The sequence below is a fragment of the Sciurus vulgaris genome (assembly GCF_902686455.1).
Source record: "Sciurus vulgaris genome assembly, chromosome: 8".
In the NCBI taxonomy this organism is placed as follows: domain Eukaryota; kingdom Metazoa; phylum Chordata; class Mammalia; order Rodentia; family Sciuridae; genus Sciurus; species Sciurus vulgaris.
The window spans coordinates 147,769,752-147,791,811 of NC_136468.1; the positions used below are offsets into that span (position 1 = coordinate 147,769,752).

The window sequence follows — 22,060 nt, forward strand, 5'->3', positions numbered from 1 at the left end:
GCTGGCAAGCTGGAAAGTGTTGCAGGGCAGAGAACTGCTGAGAAGCTGGGCAGCCCCGAGCCCTGGCCTCACAGCCTTGCGATCAGCGAGAGTCCAGACATGTCGCTCAGAGCAGCAGGCTCGAGTGAGTCCGTTAGTTTTGGAACTGGGGATTGAACCCAGGGGTACTCCACACCCCAGATTTTAATTTTATTTATTTAGACAGAGTCTCATTAAGTGCTGAGTCTGGCCTTGAACTTGTGATCCTCCTGCCTCAGTCTTCCAGACCTGGGACTACAGGGGAGTGTTCTGCCCGACCCTCCCCTGCACAGAATAACGAAAGGGGGACACTTTCAAGGGACAGACAGTCCTCTTGTAACAGGGGTTCACTTGATGCTTTGACTATATCCCTTGTCGCTTTGACACTTACATGTTTCTTTTTTTTTTTTCCCCAACCTTTTCCCGGAACCTCTCCTCCCTGATCTTCTCTCTGATCTTCTTTCCCCTGATCTTCTCCTTCCTAATCTCTTCTCTCTAATCTCATTTTCTCTGAATCACCTCTTCAGTGCCCCATTCCTCACAGCCTCTGGGACAGGAGTCCCCTGTGTTTCTCCTTTGCTAGCAAAGCAATAAACCTTTTTCCTTTTTCTCAAAATGGTGTCCTCCTTATTGGAGGGGCATCCGGGACAAAGACTGAACTTTCGGCAATACTCTCCGAGAGGATAGTGTTCCTGCTGCCCTCCAGGGTTGTGTCTGTGTGTGTTACTGGGCGATGGAGCCCAGGGGTGCTGCAGTCCCTGAGCTACATTCTCAGTTCTTTTATTTTTTGAGACAGCATCTCACCAAGTCGCTGAGGCTGGCTTCGAACTTACCATCCTTCTGCCTCAGCCTCCTCAATCTCTGGGATGACAAGTGTGCACCAGCCACCACAACTGGCCTGCTCTTCATTTTACGGTGAGTCCCAGGCAAGTCCCCAGAGAGTTCCACCCAGGTCCACCTCTTGACTTGTGACTGACAGCAGGATGACATCAGACTGTCAGGTCCCTACTGTCACGACAACTCTTGGTCACCTCGGCCCGTGCTGACTGGTTCTAACTGGAACCTCTTCTTGTAGATTTTAGGGGAATCACCCTTATCTCCCCGAGTTCTCAGATCTGGTATGTCTAAGGGTCACAAAAGTTACCTGTGTTGGTGTAACTTGTGTTCTATCAGCATTTCTCAACTGCATTTCTCCTGCAGATAACGGGTTGTTTGCTGAGGAATGTAACATAACCTGTTGGCTTACACCAGGCAGGCTGCCAGTAAGTTGCTTTTTTTTTTTTGTGTGGGGGGGGGGGTGCTGGGGATCGAACCCAGGGCCTTGTGCTTACAAGGCAAGCACTCTACCAACTGAGCTATCTCCCCAGCCCCATAAATTGCTTTTTTTTTTTTTTTTTTAAAAAGGAAGCAAGTGACGGTCATCACAGTGAGCCCAGTGTATAGAACTATTCCCCTAACCTCATTTCCTGCTGCCCACGTCTGTCCGTTTCCTACCAGAAAGGATGCCAACTCATGCCTCAAGTCCCCTTTCAAGTCTTTGGGGAAGTGGGAATATTTATTTGAGGATCAGATCAGGGTCTCTGTGCAGAAAACAGCATTTCCCAAGAGCTTAAATCCCCGCAGTCTGGTGTTTTGGCCTGACCCCGGGCGAATGCCTTGTGATGACTATCTCTTCTCCTGAGGGCAGGAAGTTCCACTTTGGGGTCGGTTTCGTGATAGACAGCTGTTTTCTGAAATCAGCTCAGAAAAACATGCAAGATCAGAGAAAGACAGTGCAAAGGCCAAGGGATGGGAAGCAAAGAAAGATGGCGTCCGGATGGCGAGACGAGACCCTGTACAATTCCACACACAAACCCGCAGGACCGATACTACAGAGAATGTCTTGTTCCATTTGGTTTGTGGCACTGGGAACCCAGAGGCGCTGTACCACTGAGCTACCTTCCCGGTCCTCACTCCTTTTTCTTTAAAATTTTGTGACAGGGTCTTGCTCACTTGCTGAGGCTGGCCTTGAACTTGGGATCCTCCTGCCACAGCCTCCTGAGTTCCTGGAATTGCAGGTGTGTGCCAAGAATATGAGGAGTGTGGCTTACAAAACTTGAGTAGTTTTAGGTTTGATTGGAGGTTTGCCCTGTGATTCCAATGACTGGGGAGGCTGAGGCCAGAGGATTGCAAGTTGGAGGACAGCCTCTGCAAGTTAGCAAGAACCCTTTCTCAAAATAAACAGGACTGGGGATGTGGCTCAGTGGTAAAGCACCCCTGGGTTCAATCCCCGGTAACAACAACACAAAAAGAGGTTTGTAGTCCTATGAGGTAGAGTCGTCAGCACCCCAGCTTTCTGTGTGGTAGACTCACTGGGGTTCTAGAATGTAATGGAGCCGGTGCAGGAATCAAACATGCAAACGATGCAAACAAAGGCACTCTTTTCAGCAAAGACAATGTTTTGACAGTCAAAGTGAAGCCTGGGCCAGGGTTTGGTAGCCCATGAATCACAAAGTGACATTAAATAATTAAATACCAAGAAAAAATATTAAGCTAACTGTAAATAAAATGTGATCTATTTATAACAATGGAATCTTAGCTGTAGGAAGGAATGCAGGAACTGGAAAGAGAGCCCAGAAATCCACTCTCCAATGCGTGGTCCAGTTGACCTTCAGCAAGGTAGTCAAGACACTCAGGGAAGAAAGGAAGCTCCACTCAAGTAAAGGTCTTGGGGATAAAGGCCCCAGAGAGGAAGCTAGGAGGCTGGTTAAGTGGAGGAACGGAGGCAGCCCAGGGGCTCAGGAGGCTGAGGCAGGAGGGTTCCACATTCCAGGCCTTCCTGGGCCACTTACTGAGTCCCTGTCTCAAAATAAAAAATTTTAAAAATGCCTGGGATGTATCTCGGTGGTCTAGCACATGACTAGCATGCAGGAGTCCCTGGGTTTAATCCCTAGTATGGCCAAAAATTTAAAAAAAAAAAAAAAAAAAAAAAAAAAAAAAAAAAAAAGAGGTCATGAACTTAACTCTTTGAATCCCTCGCAGAAGTTGACATGCTGTTGGTAGATACCCTCTTGGGTAATTCTGAATATAATTATGAGTGACAGCAGAAAGTGTTTTTACTTTATTTTACTATTAATATTATTGTTGTTTTGTCTATACTGGGGATGGAACCAAGGGGCACTTTACCACTGCGCTACATCCCCAGCCCCACCCTCTTATAAGCATTTTGAGACAGGCCCAGGCAGGATTGCCCAGGCTGACCTGGAGCATGCAATCCCCTTGCTCAGCCTCTTGAGTTGCAGGGATTATGGGGAGCACCACCTCACCTGGCTCTGGCAGAAGTTTTTACAGTGTAGACCTGGGGCCAGCAGCAGCAGCAATACCTGGAAGCTTTTCAGAAATGCAAATCTTGGGGCTGGAGCTTGGTCAGTAACAACAATAGCACGTACAAGGTCCTGAGTTCAGTCCCAGCACAAAACAGCAGCAGCAGAAGAAATGCAAATTGTCCACACACTGGATTAGAAACCCGGGCCTGGCTGCTGTCTTTGCTGGAACACGCTCTCCAGGTAATTCTGGTTAGTATTCCAGCTTGATCCCGCAGGTGATGGCTCAGTGATCATGAGAGCTGGAGCTAGACCCCACCCCAGGGTTCAAGTCTAGGCTTGGCAGCCAGCAGGTCGTGTGAGGTTAGGGGAGTGGATTAGCCCCAGGCAGGGGCCCAGATCTCCTCGTTGGGCGGTTCCATGTTTTTTGTGGTACTGGGAGCTGAACCCAGAGGTGCTCTACCACTGAACTACACCCTCAGCCCCCCTTTTTTTAATTTTCACACAGGATCACACTAAATTGCTGAGACTCACCAAATAGGAAAGAAGAAATCTCTCAATTTTCTACAATTATTTGGGAACAGGGTAAGAAAAAGTCAGATCCAGAAAACACACAGAATATGTCCACATCACGAAGCTAAAAAAAAAAAAAAAAAAACAACCAAAAAGTCCCAATGAAACGTCATTATACATTTTTTAAAAAGTAATTTCCAAAAAGACTGTTCCCCTGAGAGCTAAGACAGGCAAGGAAGAATCGAAATGGAACACACGTGTAAGCGGGCCACACGTGATAGAAATGGAGCCGGAGACGCTTGCTGGCTGCGTCCATAAATAGGAAAGTTCCACCAGACACCTGGTGGCGGGGGCGGGCGGCTCTCCCCTCTGCTTATCTGGGGGCACCAAGGCTTCCGCAGGGCACATTCAGCCTGGCTCTCTTCCTGTTTTAACAGCAAGGAGTCTGCAGCTGACAATGGGACATCAGCCCCAATGACTTTGTAGTGAAGGATTTCGTTTTAAATTTTTTTTTTTTTTTTTTTTTTTTTGCGGTGCTGGGGATTTGAACCCAGGGCCTTAGAGGCAAGCACTCTACCAACTGAGCTATATCCCCAGCCGAAGGATTTCAGTTTAACCTATTTTTTCTTTCCTCCTCCTCCTCCACCTCCTTCTTCTTTTTTTTTTTTTTGTACTGGGGATGAAACCCAGGGGCGCTTAACCACTGAGCCACATCCCCAGCTCTTTTTATTTTTTATTTTGAGATAGGGTCTCTCTAAGTTGCCTAGGGCCCCCTGAATTGCTGAGGCTGGCCTTGAGGTTGTGATCCTCCTGTCTGGACCTCCCCAGCCACTGTGATTACAGGGTGCAGGGCTGTGACTGGCTGGTTAACTTGAAAAGAATCTGTTTAGCAGGACAGGTGGCCTCCAGGGGACTTGTTTTGAGCCTGTTTACATAAGACAGTAAGAGCACTTCTGTTTTTTTTTTTAGCTTCTGTGCTGTTTTTATTCGGGGTTGCGGGGGAGGATCCTTAAAGGAGATTTTGGTGAAGGGACTCAAAGTCTGCACTGTGCCCACAAACCCGCCCCTTCCCCAGCACTGGAATGCAACCACATCTCCCAATGGGGTTTCTGTTTTGTTTGCTTTGGGTGCTGGGGACTGAGCCCAGGGCCTTGCACATGCTAGGCAGGCTCTCTACCATCTAGCTGCTGGATGTGTTCGACATCATTACCAAGTAGGGAAATGCAAATCAAAACAACACTGAGATTCCATCTCACACTAGTCAGAGTGGCTGCCGGCAAGAATACAAATAACGACAAATGCTGGAGGGGAGGTGGAGAAAAAGGAACACTTTTGCACTGTTGGTGGGATTATAAATGAGTACAGCCACTATGGAAATCAGCAGGAGGTTCCTCAAAAGACCGGGCTTGGAGCCACCATATGACCCAGCTATACCACTCCTTGGTATTTACCCCAGAGAATTAAAGTCATACTACAGATACCTGCACACCCATGTTTACAGCAGCACAATTCACAATTACCAGACTATGGAACCAGTAGAGGTGTCCATCAACGATGAAAGAATAAAGAACATGTGGTCTATATACACAATGGAGTATTATTCAGTCATGAAGAAAAATGAAATTATGTCATTTGTAGGAAAATTGATGGAACTAGAAACCATCTTGTCAAGTAAAATAAGTCAAACTTAGAAGGTCAGGGGTCCTGTTTTCTCTCACATGTGGAAGCTAGAGCGGACAAAGGAAAAGAAAGCATATGGAAAGCTGGTTACCCATAGGTACTGGTGGGTGAATCTGGAGACAGGGATCAAAGGGAGGTAAGTAGAGGAAAGGGACCAGGAGTGGAAGACAGGGAGAAACACAACATAATTGGTATAAGACCTATCCATTTTATAAATGTATCCACTCCCTCTCATCCTGGGTTTTAAATTTGGCTCCCCCTTCCTATTAAAATATATTTAAAAATTTTTAATTTGACACTTAATTGTACATATTTATTAAGCCGGGCTTCTTACTGCAGGGGTTTTCTGTGTTCTTAAAGAATCATTAGGGTGTGGTGGCACATGCTTGTAATCTCAGCGACTGAGGAGGCTGAGGCAGGAGGATTACAAGTTGGAGGCCAGCCTTAGCAACTTAGCCAGACCCTGCCTCAAAATAAAAAATTAAAAGGGCTAGGGAGGTATCTTAGTGGTAAAGAGTTCCTGGGTTTAACCCCCAGTACCAAAAATAAATAAATAAATAAGAACAAATAGAGAGGGTTGGAGATGTAACTCAGTGGTAGAGCCTTTCCTGGTTTAAAGAAAAAAAAGAGAAAGAAAAAAAATACCATTCTACTTGTATGGAAAGTGAACTTATTAAGTCCAGGAATTATGAAACCTCTGGGAACGTGTATAAAATTTCATGTGAATGGGCACACCCATTTTTGAGGGGAAAAATCATTATAACCAGACCTGAGTCTAAGCAGTTCCAAGAAAAAACTAACTGCACATTCGGTAGTACAACAGTCGGTCGATTTAGCAATTTTTATTTTCGTGCAAAAAAACAGAAACAAATAAGAGCTCAATCTCCTTGGACGACTGAGGCCCCCGAGGCTCAAGGCGCGGGACGCGACGTCTTAAAAGCCCAAAGAGCAAATCAGCATCTGACGAATCTGCGGCTCCCAATGTAGAGGTCCGCTCGAGGCCGGCGTAAGGACGCTTCCGTTGTCGGAGCCCGCGCCTATCTCCGTGTCCAGGAGGGTCTCCGCGAGCCGGAGCTGTGCCGAGGTGAGTGGGAGCGCCTGTGGGGACGGGGCCCATGCCCGAGGGAAAGAAGAGGGTCTCGGACGGATCGCTGTGTCCGCCATCTGCGCGCCGCCATGTTGAAAGCTGGCAGAGGGGGACGGCTTCCGAAGCTGCGTTGAGGGCAGGAGGAATGACAGCTGGGACGGAAGGGTGGCCCTTTCCTCCCTGCGGCCACCCAGGAGGTGAGGGTTCGGAGGACGCAGCCCCGAGGGCTGAGGCGGAGGGGAGGGGGCGCCGGGAGTGTGGCGCGGGCCGCCCCACCCGACTTCCGCCCGTGCTTCCCGGCGCCACTGCGCATGCCCGGAGCCCTCGGTGGGAGCGGGGCTTCAGTCACCCCGAGGCCCTGGAAGGAGAGGTTTGCAGAGAACGAACTTTTAGTTGAGTTATGATAATTTGTAAAACAGCACTTTTCTAGACGCCATCCGGTCTTTGCGAAACCTAGCGAGGTGGCATGTGGGCACCTTTTACAGATAAGAATTCTGATGCTCAAAATTTTAGATATTTAAGTTTTGCACCAGGTGGTAGGACGAGGTCTTAAGCCTGAGTGTCTGACAACAACCTAGTGCTATTTTTCGTTTTCCCACATTTTTTTGTCTTTGATGGTTAAGTGCCCCACCCACCTCCACCCATCATTCGTCTCTCAAATCTCACCTCTGACCAGAAGGTAAAAATCCAGAGAGACTGTTGGAGGAGATCTCAGCATAAGGCTGCAATGCTGGAAATAGACCTAGAAATATAATAAGTTGTTATTATAAGCAGTGCAGGCTGCTGTTGTACTGATATAAGCATGCAGATGAGAGAACAAATTCTGTGCTTAGTTTTTATAATTTTTTAGATTTTGGTTTGAAGTAATCTTAAAGCTTGGAACAGTAGCTCTCACTGTGAACAATAATATATGTTTCATTTGTTGGATCCTTGTGACATTTTTTCTGTTGAATGAGGAGGAATTCTTTCCCCTGGGGTGGGGCCGAGCCGGGGCAGGTCTTGGGTCTCAGCCTTCAACACCCAGAATCCCTGTGGATTTTCTTCTTTCCCATCTCCAAAGCCTTGCCTTTTATGAAAGCCCTCTGAGGAAATGGTCAAGAGCTGAAGCTCTGGAGTCAACACAGCCCCTGGTTCAAACTCCCTCACTGGGCCAGACAACCATTTTGTATCTTTTTCTTTCTTTTGTTTTCTGGTAACTGGGATTGAACCTAGGGGTGCTAAACCACTGAGCCACATCTCCAGCCCTATTTTGGATTTTATTTAGAGACAGGGTCTCCCTGAGTTGCTCAGCACCTCACTAAATTGCTGAGGCTGGCTTTGAACTTTCCATCCTCCTGCCTCAGCCGCTGGGATTGCGGATGCGCACCCCCACGTCTTGTTGTGTGTGACTCTTCTCATCTGACAGGACAGCGATAGTGGAGCCTTCGTGCTGTTGCTGAGAGCTGAGAGGAGTCGAGGGGTTAGCACAGTGCTTGGCACCTGTTAAGTGTTGAACTTAATCTGAAATTATCATAGTCCTAACGTTTCTCTGCAGCCCTGTGATGGAAGGGGAATAAGACTAAACTCCAGGGACATTAGGCCTAGTAGATACACAATCTCTGTGGACACAACACCAGAGGAGCGAGACTGAAATAACAGCTCCATCTCTTCTTGTTCACAGGGAGAAATTCCATCTCTGAGAGAAAAGACACAAAATGAGTTGGAGCCAGAGCCAGACCAGGATGGTGCTGTCTCACTCCTGTCCTGTGCGCCTTCTGATGCTCCAGTGGCCTCTCATTCTTTTATTGCTAGAAACACCAGAGTAGCATCTTCTCCAAAGTTGCTTGACTTTTTTTATTTTTATTTTTTTGCAGTACTGGGGATTGAACCCAGTGGCACTTAACCACTCAGCTACAGCCCCAGTTCCTTTTATTTTGAGATAGGGCCTCATTGAGTTGCTGAGGCTGGTCTTGAACTCGCCGTCCTGCCTCAGCCTCCCCACTCGCTGGGATTACAGGTGTGAGCCACTGTGCCTGGCTTGCACTTGCTTATTAATAATGACAGGCACATATCGTCCCCCTTCCGCAGCCTAATGGTGGACAGTGTGGCGGGCCTCCTCTTCACCCTTAGTGACGAGGTTCTCTTGTCTCATCTGGACAAGCAGTTCTGTGAATTTCGATGGCAGTTGGTTCCGTGCCCCCGTGTTTATCAGGAAGTGTCCTAGGATCTGGAGATACTGAACTGAGAGTGTTCGCTGTGCGTGGGGCAGAACACACCCGTCCAGGAGGGGGGTGCTGAGCTGGGCGAGACACATTCCCCTTGTGGGGGAGCAGTCTGAAGCTGGGCTTGGAAGGATCAGTGGGATTTTCAAAAGTGGACGTGTGGGAGGCCGAAAGGAAGGGAACATTCCCTGCAGAGGGAGCTGCACAGGGCAAGGGGGAGCCGAGGACTTGGGTGCAGGTGGGAGCAAGCCCGCCTGGTGTAAAGAGGCTTCGTAATGGGGTTTGGTGAGAGGGTGAGCGGAGTGGAGGCCAGAGGTCTCAGGTGCAGTGCCCTTGGCTTTGAATTTATTCTGTCGGTGTTTGGCTTTTTACTGGGGGAGCATTTCCACAGCGCACCCTGTCAGCAACTGGTCGCTCCCCCTACGCACCCTGTCAGCTGAACAAGAAAAGCAAAAGCGGAGAAAATTGTAGACATCATTTCACTCTTCTGGAAAGATGCTGTTAGGAAAGAGAACTACCAGGACACCCACAGAGCCCTGGGTTTTTAAAAAAATATTTTTAGTTATAGATGAACACAAAACCTTTTGTTTATTTTTATGTGGTGCTGAGGATGGAACCCAGTGCCTCACACGTGCCAGGCGAGCGCTCTGCCACTGAGCCACCACCCAGCCCCAGAGCCCTGGCTTTTGAGGAAGGTATTTCAGCACTGGCTCCAGCGGTTTGCGGAGGGGGTCACGTGAGCGTTAGCTGGGTGCGCAGTGTTGGCACCACCTTACTGTCTGTGGACTGGTGGTCACGTGTCTGAGACAGCTGCAGCGTGCCCACCAGTGGAGTTTCCCAGCAGTCAGTTCCCATCCCCCCGGGACAGTGGAGTCAAGAAGAGATGCCACGTTCCTGGTGAGCCATGGCCTGCTGTCGGCCACTGACTGCGTGGAGCACTTTCGAATCCTCCTTTCCCCTGTAGTCTTGCTTTTAAAAAGTCCTTATCTAGGGACTGGGGCTGTGGCTCAGTGGCAGAGTGCTTGCCTGGCACGTGTGAGGCACTGGGTTCCATCCTCAGCACCACATGATAATAAGCAAATAAAGGCATGCTGCCATCTACAACTACAAAAAAAAAAAAAAAAAAGATGATGAAAAAGGTCCTTATCTAGTTGGGTGCAGTGGCCCACGTCTGTGATCCCAGCAACTCAGGAGGCTGAGGCAGGAGGATCACAAGTTTGAGGCCAGCTTCAGTAACTCAGTGAGCTCTAAGCAACTTAGTGGGACCTTGTCTCAAAAGAGCTAGGGATGTAGCGCAGGGTTAAGTGCCACTGGCTTCAGTCCCCAGTACCAAAAGGAAAAAAAGTTCTTTTTCGTTTTAGTGATCCTTGATAAAAATTTTAAGGCTAAGTGACATAATAGCTAGACTTTGTTTCAGAATAATCTGGCGTGCATTGCTCTGGCCACATGCCTGCTGGTCCACTTGGAGCCAGGTGAGGGACCTAGAGAGGGCCATGGTCACATTAGCATGCATTGGGAGATTATTGGTAGTAAAGGAGTCTTTTTAAAAACAATTTTTAGTTGTTTATGGACGCTATGCCTTTATTTAATTTATTTATTTATATGTGGTGCTGAGGGTGGAACCCAGTGCCTCACACATGCCAGGCAAGCGCTCTACCATTGAGCCACAGCCCAGCCCTGAGAGGGTTTTTTTAGATTTATGTACTTGTTTGCAGAGGGGGATATGTGCTCCCGCCCATCCACATCCCAGCCCAGAGAGAGGTTTTAAAAATGCCCCTTTCCACAGCCTGTGGTGTGGCAGGCTCGTTTTCCTGTGCCTTTTTTCCTTGACTCAGGGCCTCACCCATGCTGAGCACATCTACTCCTGAGCTGCACTCAGCCTCCTGTGGCCACTTTTCAAATGTGTCTCTATTTAAGAATTTTTATAAAAATAAATTCCAAGTCCTATGTCACTTTACCACTGAGCTGCCCAGGCTGGCCTCCACCTCAGATCCTCCTGCCTCAGCCTCCCGAGAGGCTGGGATTACAGGTGTGGACCCCGGCGCCGGGCCCTGTCGCCATCTTCAGAGCCCCTGGCGGTGGTGGAGTTTGGTCCTGGGCCACATCGCAGTGCGGTGGTGCCAGTGCCCTCCTGTGGCTCCACGAGGACACACGGGACAGAGCCCAGGCTCGCTGCCCTGAGCTGAGTGGTGCGGGGGGCGGCCGCGCGCCCGCCCCTCGTGCCACCTGCGCCTGGCCCCGCGGGAGCTGCCCTCACCCGCCGGCTGTCTCCGCAGGTCATGAACGACTGGATGCCCATCGCCAAGGAGTATGACCCGCTCAAAGCCGGGAGCATCGACGGCACGGACGAGGACCCGCACGACCGCGCCGTGTGGAGGGCCATGCTGGCGCGCTACGTGCCCAACCGGGGCGTCACCGGGGACCCGCTGCTCACGCTCTTCGTGGCCCGGCTGAACCTGCAGACCAAGGAGGACAAGCTCCGCGAGGTCTTCTCGCGCTACGGGGACATCCGGCGGCTGCGGCTGGTGCGCGACCTGGTGACGGGCTTCTCCAAGGGCTACGCCTTCGTGGAGTTCCGCGAGGAGCGCGCGCTGCTGCGCGCCTACCGCGACGCCGACGGGCTGCTGGTGGACCAGCACGAGATCTTCGTGGACTACGAGCTGGAGCGCACGCTGCGCGGCTGGGTCCCGCGGCGCCTGGGCGGCGGCCTGGGCGGCAAGAAGGAGTCGGGCCAGCTGCGCTTCGGCGGCCGCGACCGGCCCTTCCGCAAGCCCATCAGCCTGCCGGCCGCCAAGGGCGACCCGCACCGCGAGCCCCGGCGCGAGCGCAGGGAGCGGTCGCGGTCCCGCGAGCGGCACTGGGACTCCCGGGCCCGGGACCACGAGCGCGGCCGCGAGAAGAGGTGGCCGGAGCGGGAGCCGGCCAGGCCGTGGCCCGAGGGCGACTGGGAGCGGGAGCGGGAGGACAGGCCCAAGGGCCGGGAGAAGAGGGACAGGAGCAAGTAGGCGGCGCGGCGACGCCCGGGAGGGCGATCGGAGCCAGCCGTCCTCCGGCCGCGGCCGGTTAGGGGCTCCGCGTCCCTTCGCCGCCCACACGCGGCCCGGCGGAGAGCGATGTCCCCGCGGCGTTTCACAGAAGGCTCCTGGAAAGGGCCACCTCTCCGCCCGCGTGGGCCTGTGGAGAGTTTGTCTTGCTGTCCTATCGCTTTGAAATGTTTCCTTTAAAAAAAACAAAAAAACGAAACATTCTTAGTTGTAGATGGCCGCCAAGTCCTGTCTCAATCAAAGCAAGACAGTCCCGCGCAACACCCTTGACCCCCGCGCAGCGGGCTCAGGGATGGCCAGAGACCCGAGAATGGCTGACTTAACACCAGCCCCATCTGGGCTGCCACTGGCCACCCTCGGATGTCAACTCTAGTGCAAAATGCTGACCGTCGTTTTTCGCTTTTCTGGCTGGCGGTTAAAATTAAACGTGGTGTCGCTGGGCTGTGATCTGCGGCAGCCTCAGCTCTAAAGCGAACGCGGACCCGAAGGAATAAGGGAAGAACCCGCAGGGCTGAGGTCGGCGAAGGCACTGAGTGTCCAGCCTCTGGTGGGCTTGAGAGCTGGCTCTGTTGGCCTTGATTTCTGTGGACTTTGAGTAAGTACCAAGCCCCTCACATGATTTTGAAAAAGTGACATTTGGCATTTTTACTTACTGCTATATCTCTGAGAGTTCAGGTTCTCAAAATTCAAGAGGGCTCATCCAAAACAAATAATTCAACACCAAGAGTCACACGTTCATCCCGAGGGGTGTGTGTGTGTGTGTGTGATGCTGGGGGTCAAACCAAAAATGTGTCTGGACACTGCCAAATGTCACCCCCTGGTTGGGAACCCCCATTTAATGGACTGATAGGAAGTTATCTGGAATATCCCCCAGTGCTGGAAATTGAACCCAGGGTGTTTTACCACTGAGCCATGTCCCAAGCCCCTCTTTTCTTTTGGTATTGGGGATTCAACCCAGGCGTGCTTAACCACTGAGCCACATTCCCAGCCTCCCCCCCCCCTTTTTTATTCTCACTGCTGGGGATCGAACCCAGGGCCTCGTGCTTGCAAGGCCAGCACTCTACCAACTGAGCTATCTCCCCAGTTCCCCAGCCCCCCTGCCCTTTTTGTTTTATTTTCAGATAGGGTCTTGCTAAGTTGCTTAGGGCTTTGCTAGGTTGCTGAGGCTGGCCTCCAACTTGTGATCCTTCTGCCTTGGCCTCCCAAGCTGCGGGGATTACAGGTGTGCACCACCACACCTGGCCATGCTTCTATACTCTTTGAGAATAAATTCTAATAATTCTAAGGTGCAGGCCAGTTTGAGAACCTCTGCTCTAAAGCAACTGCATTACCTTACCCAGCCATTCTGCAGCAGTCTGTTACAGCTCCTGCAGATTCGCCTGAGGGAGACGCTAGCTGAATACCTAGAATGTGGTCCTACCTTGTCATGTCCCCGAGTGCTCCGGAAGTGCCCCCCTTTTGAATTCATGTACACCTCACCCTGCACACTGGGCGTTCCACAGGTGGAGAGAAGCTATGTGAACCAGCCCATCTGCTTGGGTGCAGCCAGGGCAGCTGGCCACTGCAGGGTGAGTCAGCCAGATGTGTGGCCCCAAGCCATCTGCCCACTGGTAACCCCCCCCATCATCCTGCATCACCTGGGCACTCTGCTCCCACCTGCTTTGGGACATTTGTTTTCTTTGCGGGATGCTAAGTATCTCACACAGTGAACATTGATGGGGAAAAAAGATGCCATTAAAAAAGAAATGCACATGAGATGTTGCAATGTCTCATCCTTAGTGACTGTTGGGTTAGGACTGCATTAGGCATAGCAGACTCAAGGCGCACGGCTTTGGACGTGGCCCTGCACTCTGGGCTTATGAGGACCAGCTGCTGGCTCTTGGAAAATTGTCCTGTTGCTTTGTGTCTGAGCTGGGGCAGCCCACCCTGGGCCATCAGAAGCTGTCCAGTGTGTCCTCTGCAGCCATTCATGAGCAGAGCAGTTTCATGATGATAAAAGCTGCCTCTCCCTGCCTCCCACAAGTGATGATAAAACCTCTACACCGAGAATTTTATATGAGGCAAATCAAACAGCGATTACAGTGGCAAGTGATGTATTTGGCTTAAAGAAGCTTGTTACTAAGATTAACGCAAAAATCTGGCCTCGGTTTATGGGAATATTAAATATATATCCTAAGGGGTCAGGAGTCATCTATTATAAACGGCGAGAGCCCTGGATATAAATAGACATTTCTTCAGGGTTTGGCATCAGTTTTTCAAAGTCCACCCTCAAAGCACAGTTTGTTTGAGGGGCTCATTTTGAGGGCTCATCTGCACCGGCTGTGGGCCGGTGGCCCCTGGCTGGGGTTCGGCAGGGTCCATTCGGTTTGGTAGCCAGTGTGGACTGCAGGCCCTCGGGTGGCAGGGCGGCGGTCACAGGTGCTGCAGGGCTTCCTGTCCTTGCTCTGTGTACCCGTCGTCCCGCTGGGTGTGGGCCCACTGGCCAAAGGACTCGTGGATGTGCACGCTCCTCTGGGTGCTGGCCAGGCGCTTCTTATCTCGGGAGAAGAAGCTAAACCTTTTGGAGGGAAACGAGACAGCCGTGAGAGCGGACCCTCTGCGGGCGCCTTGATTGTTGTTCACAATGCCAGGGACACACAGCAGCCAACACCGGGCACGTCCACACCAGGTGGGAGGGAAAAGTCAGGGGCAGTCAGAGGGTTCCAGAAAGCAGCAGGGGCGACCGCATGACATTAGGTCTCAGGCCCTTGGAGGCCACCTGCACGAGGCATGCACATGTGGCTGTCGGGGTTCCCCCAGCGTGGCCCCCAGGGTCCTTCCGGGGACAGGGAGAACCCAGAGCTACAAACCTTGGGTCTGTTCTGCAGTGCTGGGGTGGGACTCAGGGCCCTGCTCATGCCAGGTGGGCCCTCTGCCCAACTCAGGGGCTCCTTTGTTGCCCCTGTGAGGCCAAGAGAGGAGCACTTGGAAGCTGCGTGGAATTTCAGGTGACTGGCGTACAGCATCAGTCTCCCCAAGTGAACTGGGTACGGGTTACGTAATGTCCACCAGGAGACTGAACGCACACTGAAAGCCCAGGCTTCCTGGACGTTACTACTTAGCATGAGGCCCTTGGTGGTATTTTATTTTATTTATTTATTTTTTTCTGGTGCTGGGGGTTGAACCCAGGGCCTTGCGCCTGCAAGGCAAGCACTCTACCCACTGAGCTACACCCCCAGCCCCTCTTGTAGGTATTTAAGAAAAATGAGACCAAAAAATATATTAAGTAAGTCTTGGTACAGAGTTTTCTGTTTAGAAAAACACTGAATATAGTAGGTGAGAGAAATTTGGGAAACAGTTTGGATTTTAAAAATGGGCTTCGTGGGGAAGCTTCTGGAAGGAACTGCTATAATCAGCTGGAGCCTGACAGGACTCCGGGCCCAGGGCCTCTCCCCGCAGCCAGCGTGGGGAGGGAGCCCAGGGCTGGAGCAGCTACAAACCAGCTCCAGAGTCTTGTTTATTTTTTTCCTCTTTTTACTACTGGGGATTGACCCCGGGGTGCTTCACCACTGAGCTGTGTCCCAGATCTTGTTTATTTTTTTATTTTTGAGTCAGGGTCTCCCTACGTTGCCCAGGCTGGCCCGGAATCACAGGCCTGGGCCGCCCTGCCCCGCTCCACTGTGACTCCTGCATGTGGCTCGGAGTGAACCTGTGGGTGCCTCAGAGATGGACCGGCTGGACCAGGTCTGCTTCCAGCTGGCGCCCACAGAGATCAGGACCCTGGCGGCGACTTGAGCTGGCCCCTGCTGAGGGTTCCCCAGGGCTCTGCACTCCCAAGTCTCCGTCAGGACTTCGGGCTCTGACCCCACTCCTCCCCTGTCTTGCATCTCTGAACCGGGCAAGAGGGGACTAAGAGCTGTGTTGTCTCCAGGGAGCGGGTGGAAGCCACGGAGACGTCGCGGCTATCTTTAGTTCCCGCCTAGGCTGCCCTGTTCCTGTCTTTGGCGCGATCACCTGTGGGGCTTGGTTTTAATCACGTGGGGGGGGATGACCTCACTCTTCTGTGCTCACTGGCTCCTCCCGGCACCTTGGCCAGGAGTAAAGTACCCGCCACCGTAATGCCAGGGAGGCCAGGCTTACCCGGGGAAGCTTTCCCTAGCAACCCAGGGCTCTCTCCTTCCCAGCGGACGCGTGTGCAGGCTCACCTCTGGGGAACTGAGGCCATCCGCGGTCAGAAACCCAGCGCCACCCTGTCCTTGCAGACCACAGCAAGCAGGAAAGCCGCTCAGCGTGGCAAGGGTCCCCCAGCCTCCCTCCGCTTTCCCTTCTGTAACAAGATCAAACAGCCGGCTGCCCGTGGCGTGGCACGACAAAGCAGTTTAGAAAGCTTGACCCAGGAGGAAGGAGAACACGGGTTAGTGGCACTCGGGGACGGCGGTGGGCGGTGCTTACTGACCCGTCACTTAAAGGACCTTCTTTACTGGATCATGGGCAAGGCGAGATAAAAAGAGATAAAAAGAATTAGGGGTGAGCGAGCCGAGAACTCCGGGCTGCACACGTGCAGGTGGGCGCCTCTGCGGTCACTTGCAGGTGACGGCCATGCAGCTCCAGTGACCCAGGGACGCGGGCCGGCCCCAGCAGCAGCCTCAGCACACATCCCCAAGGCGCAGCGCAAACGGAACCCCAAACACACGCAGTGCCTACAAGGGGAATGAGGCGTCGCACAGGCTGCAGCGAGGGGTCATCTAGTATCAGTCCAGCCGCCACCATGGGCATGATGGCGGTAAAGATCCTGGTTGGAGAAGTACAGACAGACACGGAGAAGATGAAGACAGGGCCCCTGCAGTGCGGGCCGGAGGGGTGGACGGGGCCCCTCCCCGATCCAGGCGTTGCGACTGACCCCCGCACCTCAGAAGGCACCCTGGTGTAGAAACGGGACCCCAAGGGATGGGACCTGGGAGGACGGGCCCCACCCAGTGGCACGGACATTCTTGTCAACGGCAGCAACTTGGACATGAGCCTGAGAGAGGGGGTGACCGTCACAGAGGCAGAGCCCCGAGTGACGCTCCCACACGCCACAGCTGGCCGGAGAAGCCAGCACACCCCACAGGCGAAGGGGACCTGGATGGACCGTCCTCACCAGCCAACCCTGCTGACACCCTGGTCTCGGACCTGCAGATCTGGGAGCCTGTCGGCGGCATTTTGTTATAGCAGCCCAACAAAAGGTGGTGTGTGACAATGTGTGACAACAGAGTGGCCCTCCAGGGAGAGACAGCAGGCCTGGGGGTCAGGGGAGTCCAGGTGCTTCCAGCCTCCCCCAGGGCCGCCCCCAGCGCAGGCTGCAGGCTCCCTGCTCCCTGCTCCCAGGAGGCCCGGGAGGATGAGGGCCAAGGCAGGCTGTGCCACCGTAGGAGGGGGTCTCCTCACCCCACCCGTCTGGGGGGGCCATCACCAACAGTAACGCTCATCCATCCCTCGGCGGGGGAGCAGAAACGGTCAACTCCAACCAGGTCACCGGAGCTTAGTTTGAAAAACTATGATTTTTTCCTCCTTCTTTTGGGGAGTCCTAAAGTGCTCTACCATTGAAATACTTCCCCAACCCCTTTTTAAAAATTTTGAGAAAGACCAAGCACAGTGGCACACGCCTATAATCCCATAATCCCAGTGACTGAGGAGGCTGAGGCAGGAGGATTGTGAGTTCAAAGTCAGCCTCAGCAACGGCAACTCAGAGAGACCCTGTCTCTCAATAAAATATTTAAAAAGGGCTGGGGATGTGGCTTCGTGGTTGAGCACTCCTGGGTTCAATCTCTGATACCAAAAAATATGTGTATATATATTTTTTGAGACAGGGTCTCCCTAAGTTGCTGAGGCTGGCCTCAAACTTGCGATCCTCCTGCCTCAGCCTCAGGAGTCACTGGGATTATAGGTGTGTGCCACCGTGCCCAGGGTGATTTTTTTTTTCCAAGGTGGCTGAGAAAAGATGTAAACTGGTTATCTCCGATGAGGTTTGGGGACTCCTGTATGGTTGGATGAACCTGAAGGCTCTTTACCGAGGAGCCGGGAGTCGTGGAACACCTGGACAGTTTTTCACAGTGACACCGAAAACAGAGGATGTACCTTCGCCTAAACAAACGCTCCCTATTCTGAGAAGCCAGGCTGCCGGACACAGGTTGCCCCAGGACATACCGCTTTGCACCCGCCTTGGTGGGAGTGTTCCAAGGGGGCAACCCCCCAGGACATACTGCGTGGCAGGTGGTCCTAGGCACCACGTGGATGTTTGCCCACCCGGAAATGCTGGGCTCGTTTGGGGCCTGGTCAGGGGCCAGACAGGTGAGCAGGGGCTCTGGATGGCCCGAGGAGCCCGGCTAAGCTCCTCTCGGTGTGGCCTGCTGGTCAATGAGTACAGCCCCGGCCTGCGGTATCCCAGGCACTGCCCTGCAGAAGCTGCCGCCTCCAGAGGGACAGCCGCTTCCATGACCCTTGTGGCCAAGAGCTTATATCCTAGACGGGTGTGGTGGGCTTAACTCCTCGCTCCCCACCTAGTAGCCCTGGGAGACTCGAGCCAGACGCATCTAACGGTGGCATTTAGGCGGCACCATGAGCGGCTGAGAAGCAGCTATTTCTGGCTGAAGCGAGGAGGGTGGCGGGTAGGAGGACAGGGACAGAATGCACCCTGTCCCCTCCTGTTTCAGACTGTGCAGCCACCTACTCCCAGGAGGGCCTTTCCGGTCTGCAGGGCCAGTTCCAAGCCCTCGCGTCCCCAGTGCCCCGCCCCAGCTGGGGCCCTGGGTCTCCACGGTCACCTGAGGTTCCCCAGTGCAGAGCTGCTGACCCGCAGGAGAGGGGCGCTGCTGCCCGGCTCTCTGGGGCCCAGGCTGAAGTCAGAGGGGGCTCTGCCTGACCTCCCCGACCGGTGCCAACGTTCCCTCCAGCCGGCGGCCGCTCAGTCACGAGCTATTCCTGGACCATCTTCAGGCTGTTTTGACTGGCAGCGAGCGTTTCTGGTTGCCCTGTTATGTTCAGCCCAGAATGTCGAGTCTGACGTCTCTGTGACTCGTGGCGTGTTGGCGATAAGGGACCTGGGCAGTCAGCCCACAGCTCGGACTTGGGAGGGGTTTGTGCAAAGGCAGGGAGGGGTTCAGAAGCCCAATCCTGAGCCTTGTTGGCAACACCATCTAATGGATGTCCCGGCTTCCCTGGGCCTCGGTTTCCTCATCTGAGAAAGGGGGACAGTGTCCCAGCTCCGGGCCTCTGGCAGGGTGGAAGGTGCCTTAGCTCAAGTGATCTAAGCTGGTGAGGCCTCGTTAAGCCTCCCTGCTGGTCATCACTCAACAGCTGGGGAGTGACAGGTGGGGACGCTGGGTCAGGGGCACTGGACTGGGCTGCAGCCCAGCTGGAGGTCCACTCAGCAGCTGCAGGACTGTAAGGGAAGGACCTCGGAGTAGACAGGCCCAGAGGGGCACAGCGCAGCAGGCGAGTTCTTAAGAACTCCTGTTCCCCGCCCTGTGGAAGCTCTGTCCTTGCCCCAGGTTCCTCCCAGCCTCTGGGCTCACAGGCCACAGCTCCCTGTCCAGCGAGGAGGACAAAAGCTACCAGTGTCTTGGCTGGGCTGGTCAAAAGCCTTTTGTGTCAGCTGGCCCCCCAGTTACGCCCCGAAGGCAGGGGCTGCCACGGGACTGGCCACCTGCACCCCCGGGTGGGAGGGTGGCTCCTCTTTGTCTCTATTTCTCTTGGCACCCGGTCCAGCTGGCTCCCCTGCCAGGCTCACTGCACCAGAGGATAAGCTAAAGGTAGAAGGGGCTCTGCAAAGGAACCTGGAAAAGAAGGGCAGCCGGGCCAGGCGGGGGCAGAGCTGACGGAAGAGGGCGTGTAGGCGGACCCTGGGAACGCCGGAGTTTACCTAAACTGAGGCTGGCAGAAGTCAAGCTCAGCCACCTGTTCGGAGCCGGTGCTGGGGCGACCAGGAAGTCAGAAACGCCCAGCTGGGGGGAATTCTCAGCACAGCAGAGACCGGTAGCCTGGGGGTCCCGAGAGGCGGCCTCCAGGCCCGGAGAGGCTGAATGGGGATGAACTGCCCAAGGATGCAGAACCTGGTCTCCCCTCCACAGCCCGGGCAGGTCGGGGCCCATGAAACTTCTGGCAGCGTGCCAGGGGCGACCCCGAAGCTGTGGTCCCTGCAGCACGTGAGGATGGACTCTGCTGTCCTTTACGGGAGTGGGGCTGGTAGGGGGACCAGAGCTCAAGCCCAGACTTACTTCTTCCTGAATTGCAGGAAACAAGACTGAAGGGCCACCCATGCCCAGGACGAAGCTACAGTGGACAGTCGCATTTCTGTCCAGCACTCTGATCTTGTGTGGGGACCCGTTCATCCCAATTTTGGTCTACGTGAACTGAATGGAGTTAAAGCTACTCTAAGATTCAGGGATGAAACGCAATCCATGTGCTGCCCTGTGATTGGATTAGGAGCGATCGTATAACCAGTCAGAGCCAATGAGGCTTGGTTCTGTGATTTCTGCAGAACTCCTGGGAAGAGAATCTGAACTAGCTCCAGATAAGACTGAACACTGAATTTATGGTTGCCATATTGCTGGCTGCAGTCTGGGGGAGCATGATAGAGACTGGAGCCCAGAGAGAGGATGCTAAGTCAAGGGTGGAAGAAACAAGGCCTGGATCCAGCTGAGCCTGAAGCAGGTGAACCTGGGAACTTTTGGTTACTTAGCCAAATTCTTTTTCTTCAGTTACTTGAGCTGAGTTTCAACCACAAACATGAAAGACCACAAATTATCAAATGGTCAGGACAGCTTTGGAAGAGGAAGAATTTTCTGGTTCCATGTTTCATTCTTAGGAAATATTTATCTGTAACCGGAACTTGGAACCGTACCACCTCCCAATCCAGGGAGCTAGGGCCAAGCTCATAAGCTCCACGTAGCTGGGAAGAAGGGGGCCGAGTGTTAACCCAGATACCCCAGGAAGCCATCCTCCACTCCGTGCCACCTATCACAAACCTGCCCACACCCTGCACTGGGTCGACCCAGAGGTTAAGAACCAGCCGAGAACCTCCCAAGGTGGCTGGGTTGGGAAGGACGAGACGTGCGCCGGGCGCTCTGCTTCCTCCCTCACACTCCTGCTGGGCCTCGGGGGCAGAACTGAGGCCTCTCCCGCCCTGGGAAGAGCTGGGAGTCCCCCGAGAGGCTCCGAGGCAGGGGCCGGGCTGCCGGTTCGAGCCCTGGCCCTGCCTCTTACCAGCCACAGGACTCTGGGCAGGGCTCCGCTTTCCTGAGCCATAACACGGAAGGACAGCCTCGGGCTCCCCGCTCTGTGATGAGGTCCCCATGCGGCCAGTGACAGGACCCCAGCCAGTCCACGGTATCCAGCCAGACCCTCCGTCTCAAGGCCTGCAGGGTCCAGCACCTCCTAAAGTGGCAGGTGACATTTCACCTGTCTTTTCCAAGGAAAAGATCCGTCAGCTTTCATCAGAATCTCAAAGGGACCCAGAGGGGCCAAGAACCACGGAGGTGGCCTCAAGTCTGGCCGAGGGCGGGCACGGGTTGCTCTCCTTCTTTTGTGTCTCCCAGCAACCAGGGCCTGACGCTGCATGTATTTGGCGCCAGGGAATACCCAGTGGAGGGACAGGGCTACAGGGACGAGTCATGGCTGGAACGCATAGGCGGGGTGGCCCGGCCACGCCAGGCACCTCAGCTGGGTTCCAGCCCTGTAGTCTTGAGCCCCCGCCCCAGCCCTACTCTCTGGTCTCCAAGGCCAGCGCCCCACCCGCCCACGACACACTCAAGCAAGTACCTGAACTTCAGCCACAGGCCCAAGCCCCCTCCCTGAGCCCGACGCTCCCCTCTGTGCCCAGAGACCCCGAGGGAGCTCAGCCTTCAGGCAGGCAGATGAACCGAGGCCGGAGCCAGACACCCGAGCCGGGATTAAGCACGTCTCTGCGGGATGTGGTTAGTGACAGGCCCGGCCCTGGGGCGGGCACCTGGGAGAGGGAGTCCAGGCCAGTGGGGTGGGACAGTCCCAGGCACCTCACTTACAGTCGCTTGATGCCAGACTCCGGCTGGGGGGACGTTCTCGGGTGGGCCATGGGTGGAGGCTGGGGTATTCGAGTTTCCTCTTCCAATTCTTCACTGGAAAGAGTTGAGAGGTACAAGTCCATGAGTCAAGAATTCAGTGGGAACTGGAACATTCCGGAAGGTACCGTGTGAGGGTCTGAGGGGGCGCACATACTTT

At 53.8% G+C, this 22,060-nt stretch overlaps 2 protein-coding genes across 8 annotated transcripts in view; one reads left to right on the forward strand and one right to left on the reverse strand.

The window, feature by feature from the left end:
• Window positions 1-6,324: 6,324 nt before the first annotated feature.
• On the forward strand, window positions 6,325-11,806 carry SNRNP35 (small nuclear ribonucleoprotein U11/U12 subunit 35; the record flags this gene model as incomplete). Of its 3 annotated transcripts, none has more annotated exons than XM_079150503.1 (2): window positions 6,325-6,797; window positions 11,078-11,806. In XM_079150503.1, exon 2 carries the CDS (start codon window positions 11,081-11,083, stop codon window positions 11,804-11,806), a length of 726 nt encoding a protein of 241 aa, XP_079006629.1. In that variant the 5' UTR covers window positions 6,325-6,797; window positions 11,078-11,080. The 3 variants fall into 3 exon arrangements, with proteins under 3 accessions (XP_079006629.1, XP_079006628.1, XP_079006630.1); XM_079150502.1 differs by having other exon boundaries at window positions 6,329-6,597; XM_079150504.1 differs by lacking the exon at window positions 6,325-6,797 and adding an exon at window positions 6,851-7,279.
• A 2,115-nt stretch (window positions 11,807-13,921) lies between these two features.
• The window catches only part of RILPL1 (Rab interacting lysosomal protein like 1), a 31,146-nt gene continuing 23,007 nt past the window's right edge, over window positions 13,922-22,060 (reverse strand). The window contains exons 6-8 of one of the 5 annotated variants that reach the window (XM_079150483.1): window positions 21,865-21,957; window positions 16,281-16,304; window positions 13,922-14,402 (exon numbers count right to left, since the gene is read on the reverse strand). In XM_079150483.1, the coding sequence (XP_079006609.1) occupies window positions 14,258-14,402; window positions 16,281-16,304; window positions 21,865-21,957 (262 nt within the window). In that variant the 3' untranslated portion in view covers window positions 13,922-14,257. Of the gene's footprint in view, window positions 14,403-16,278; window positions 16,305-16,528; window positions 16,617-21,864; window positions 21,958-22,060 lie in introns of those variants that run through there. The other 4 variants (XM_079150485.1, XM_079150487.1, XM_079150486.1 and 1 more) reach the window with 4 other exon arrangements.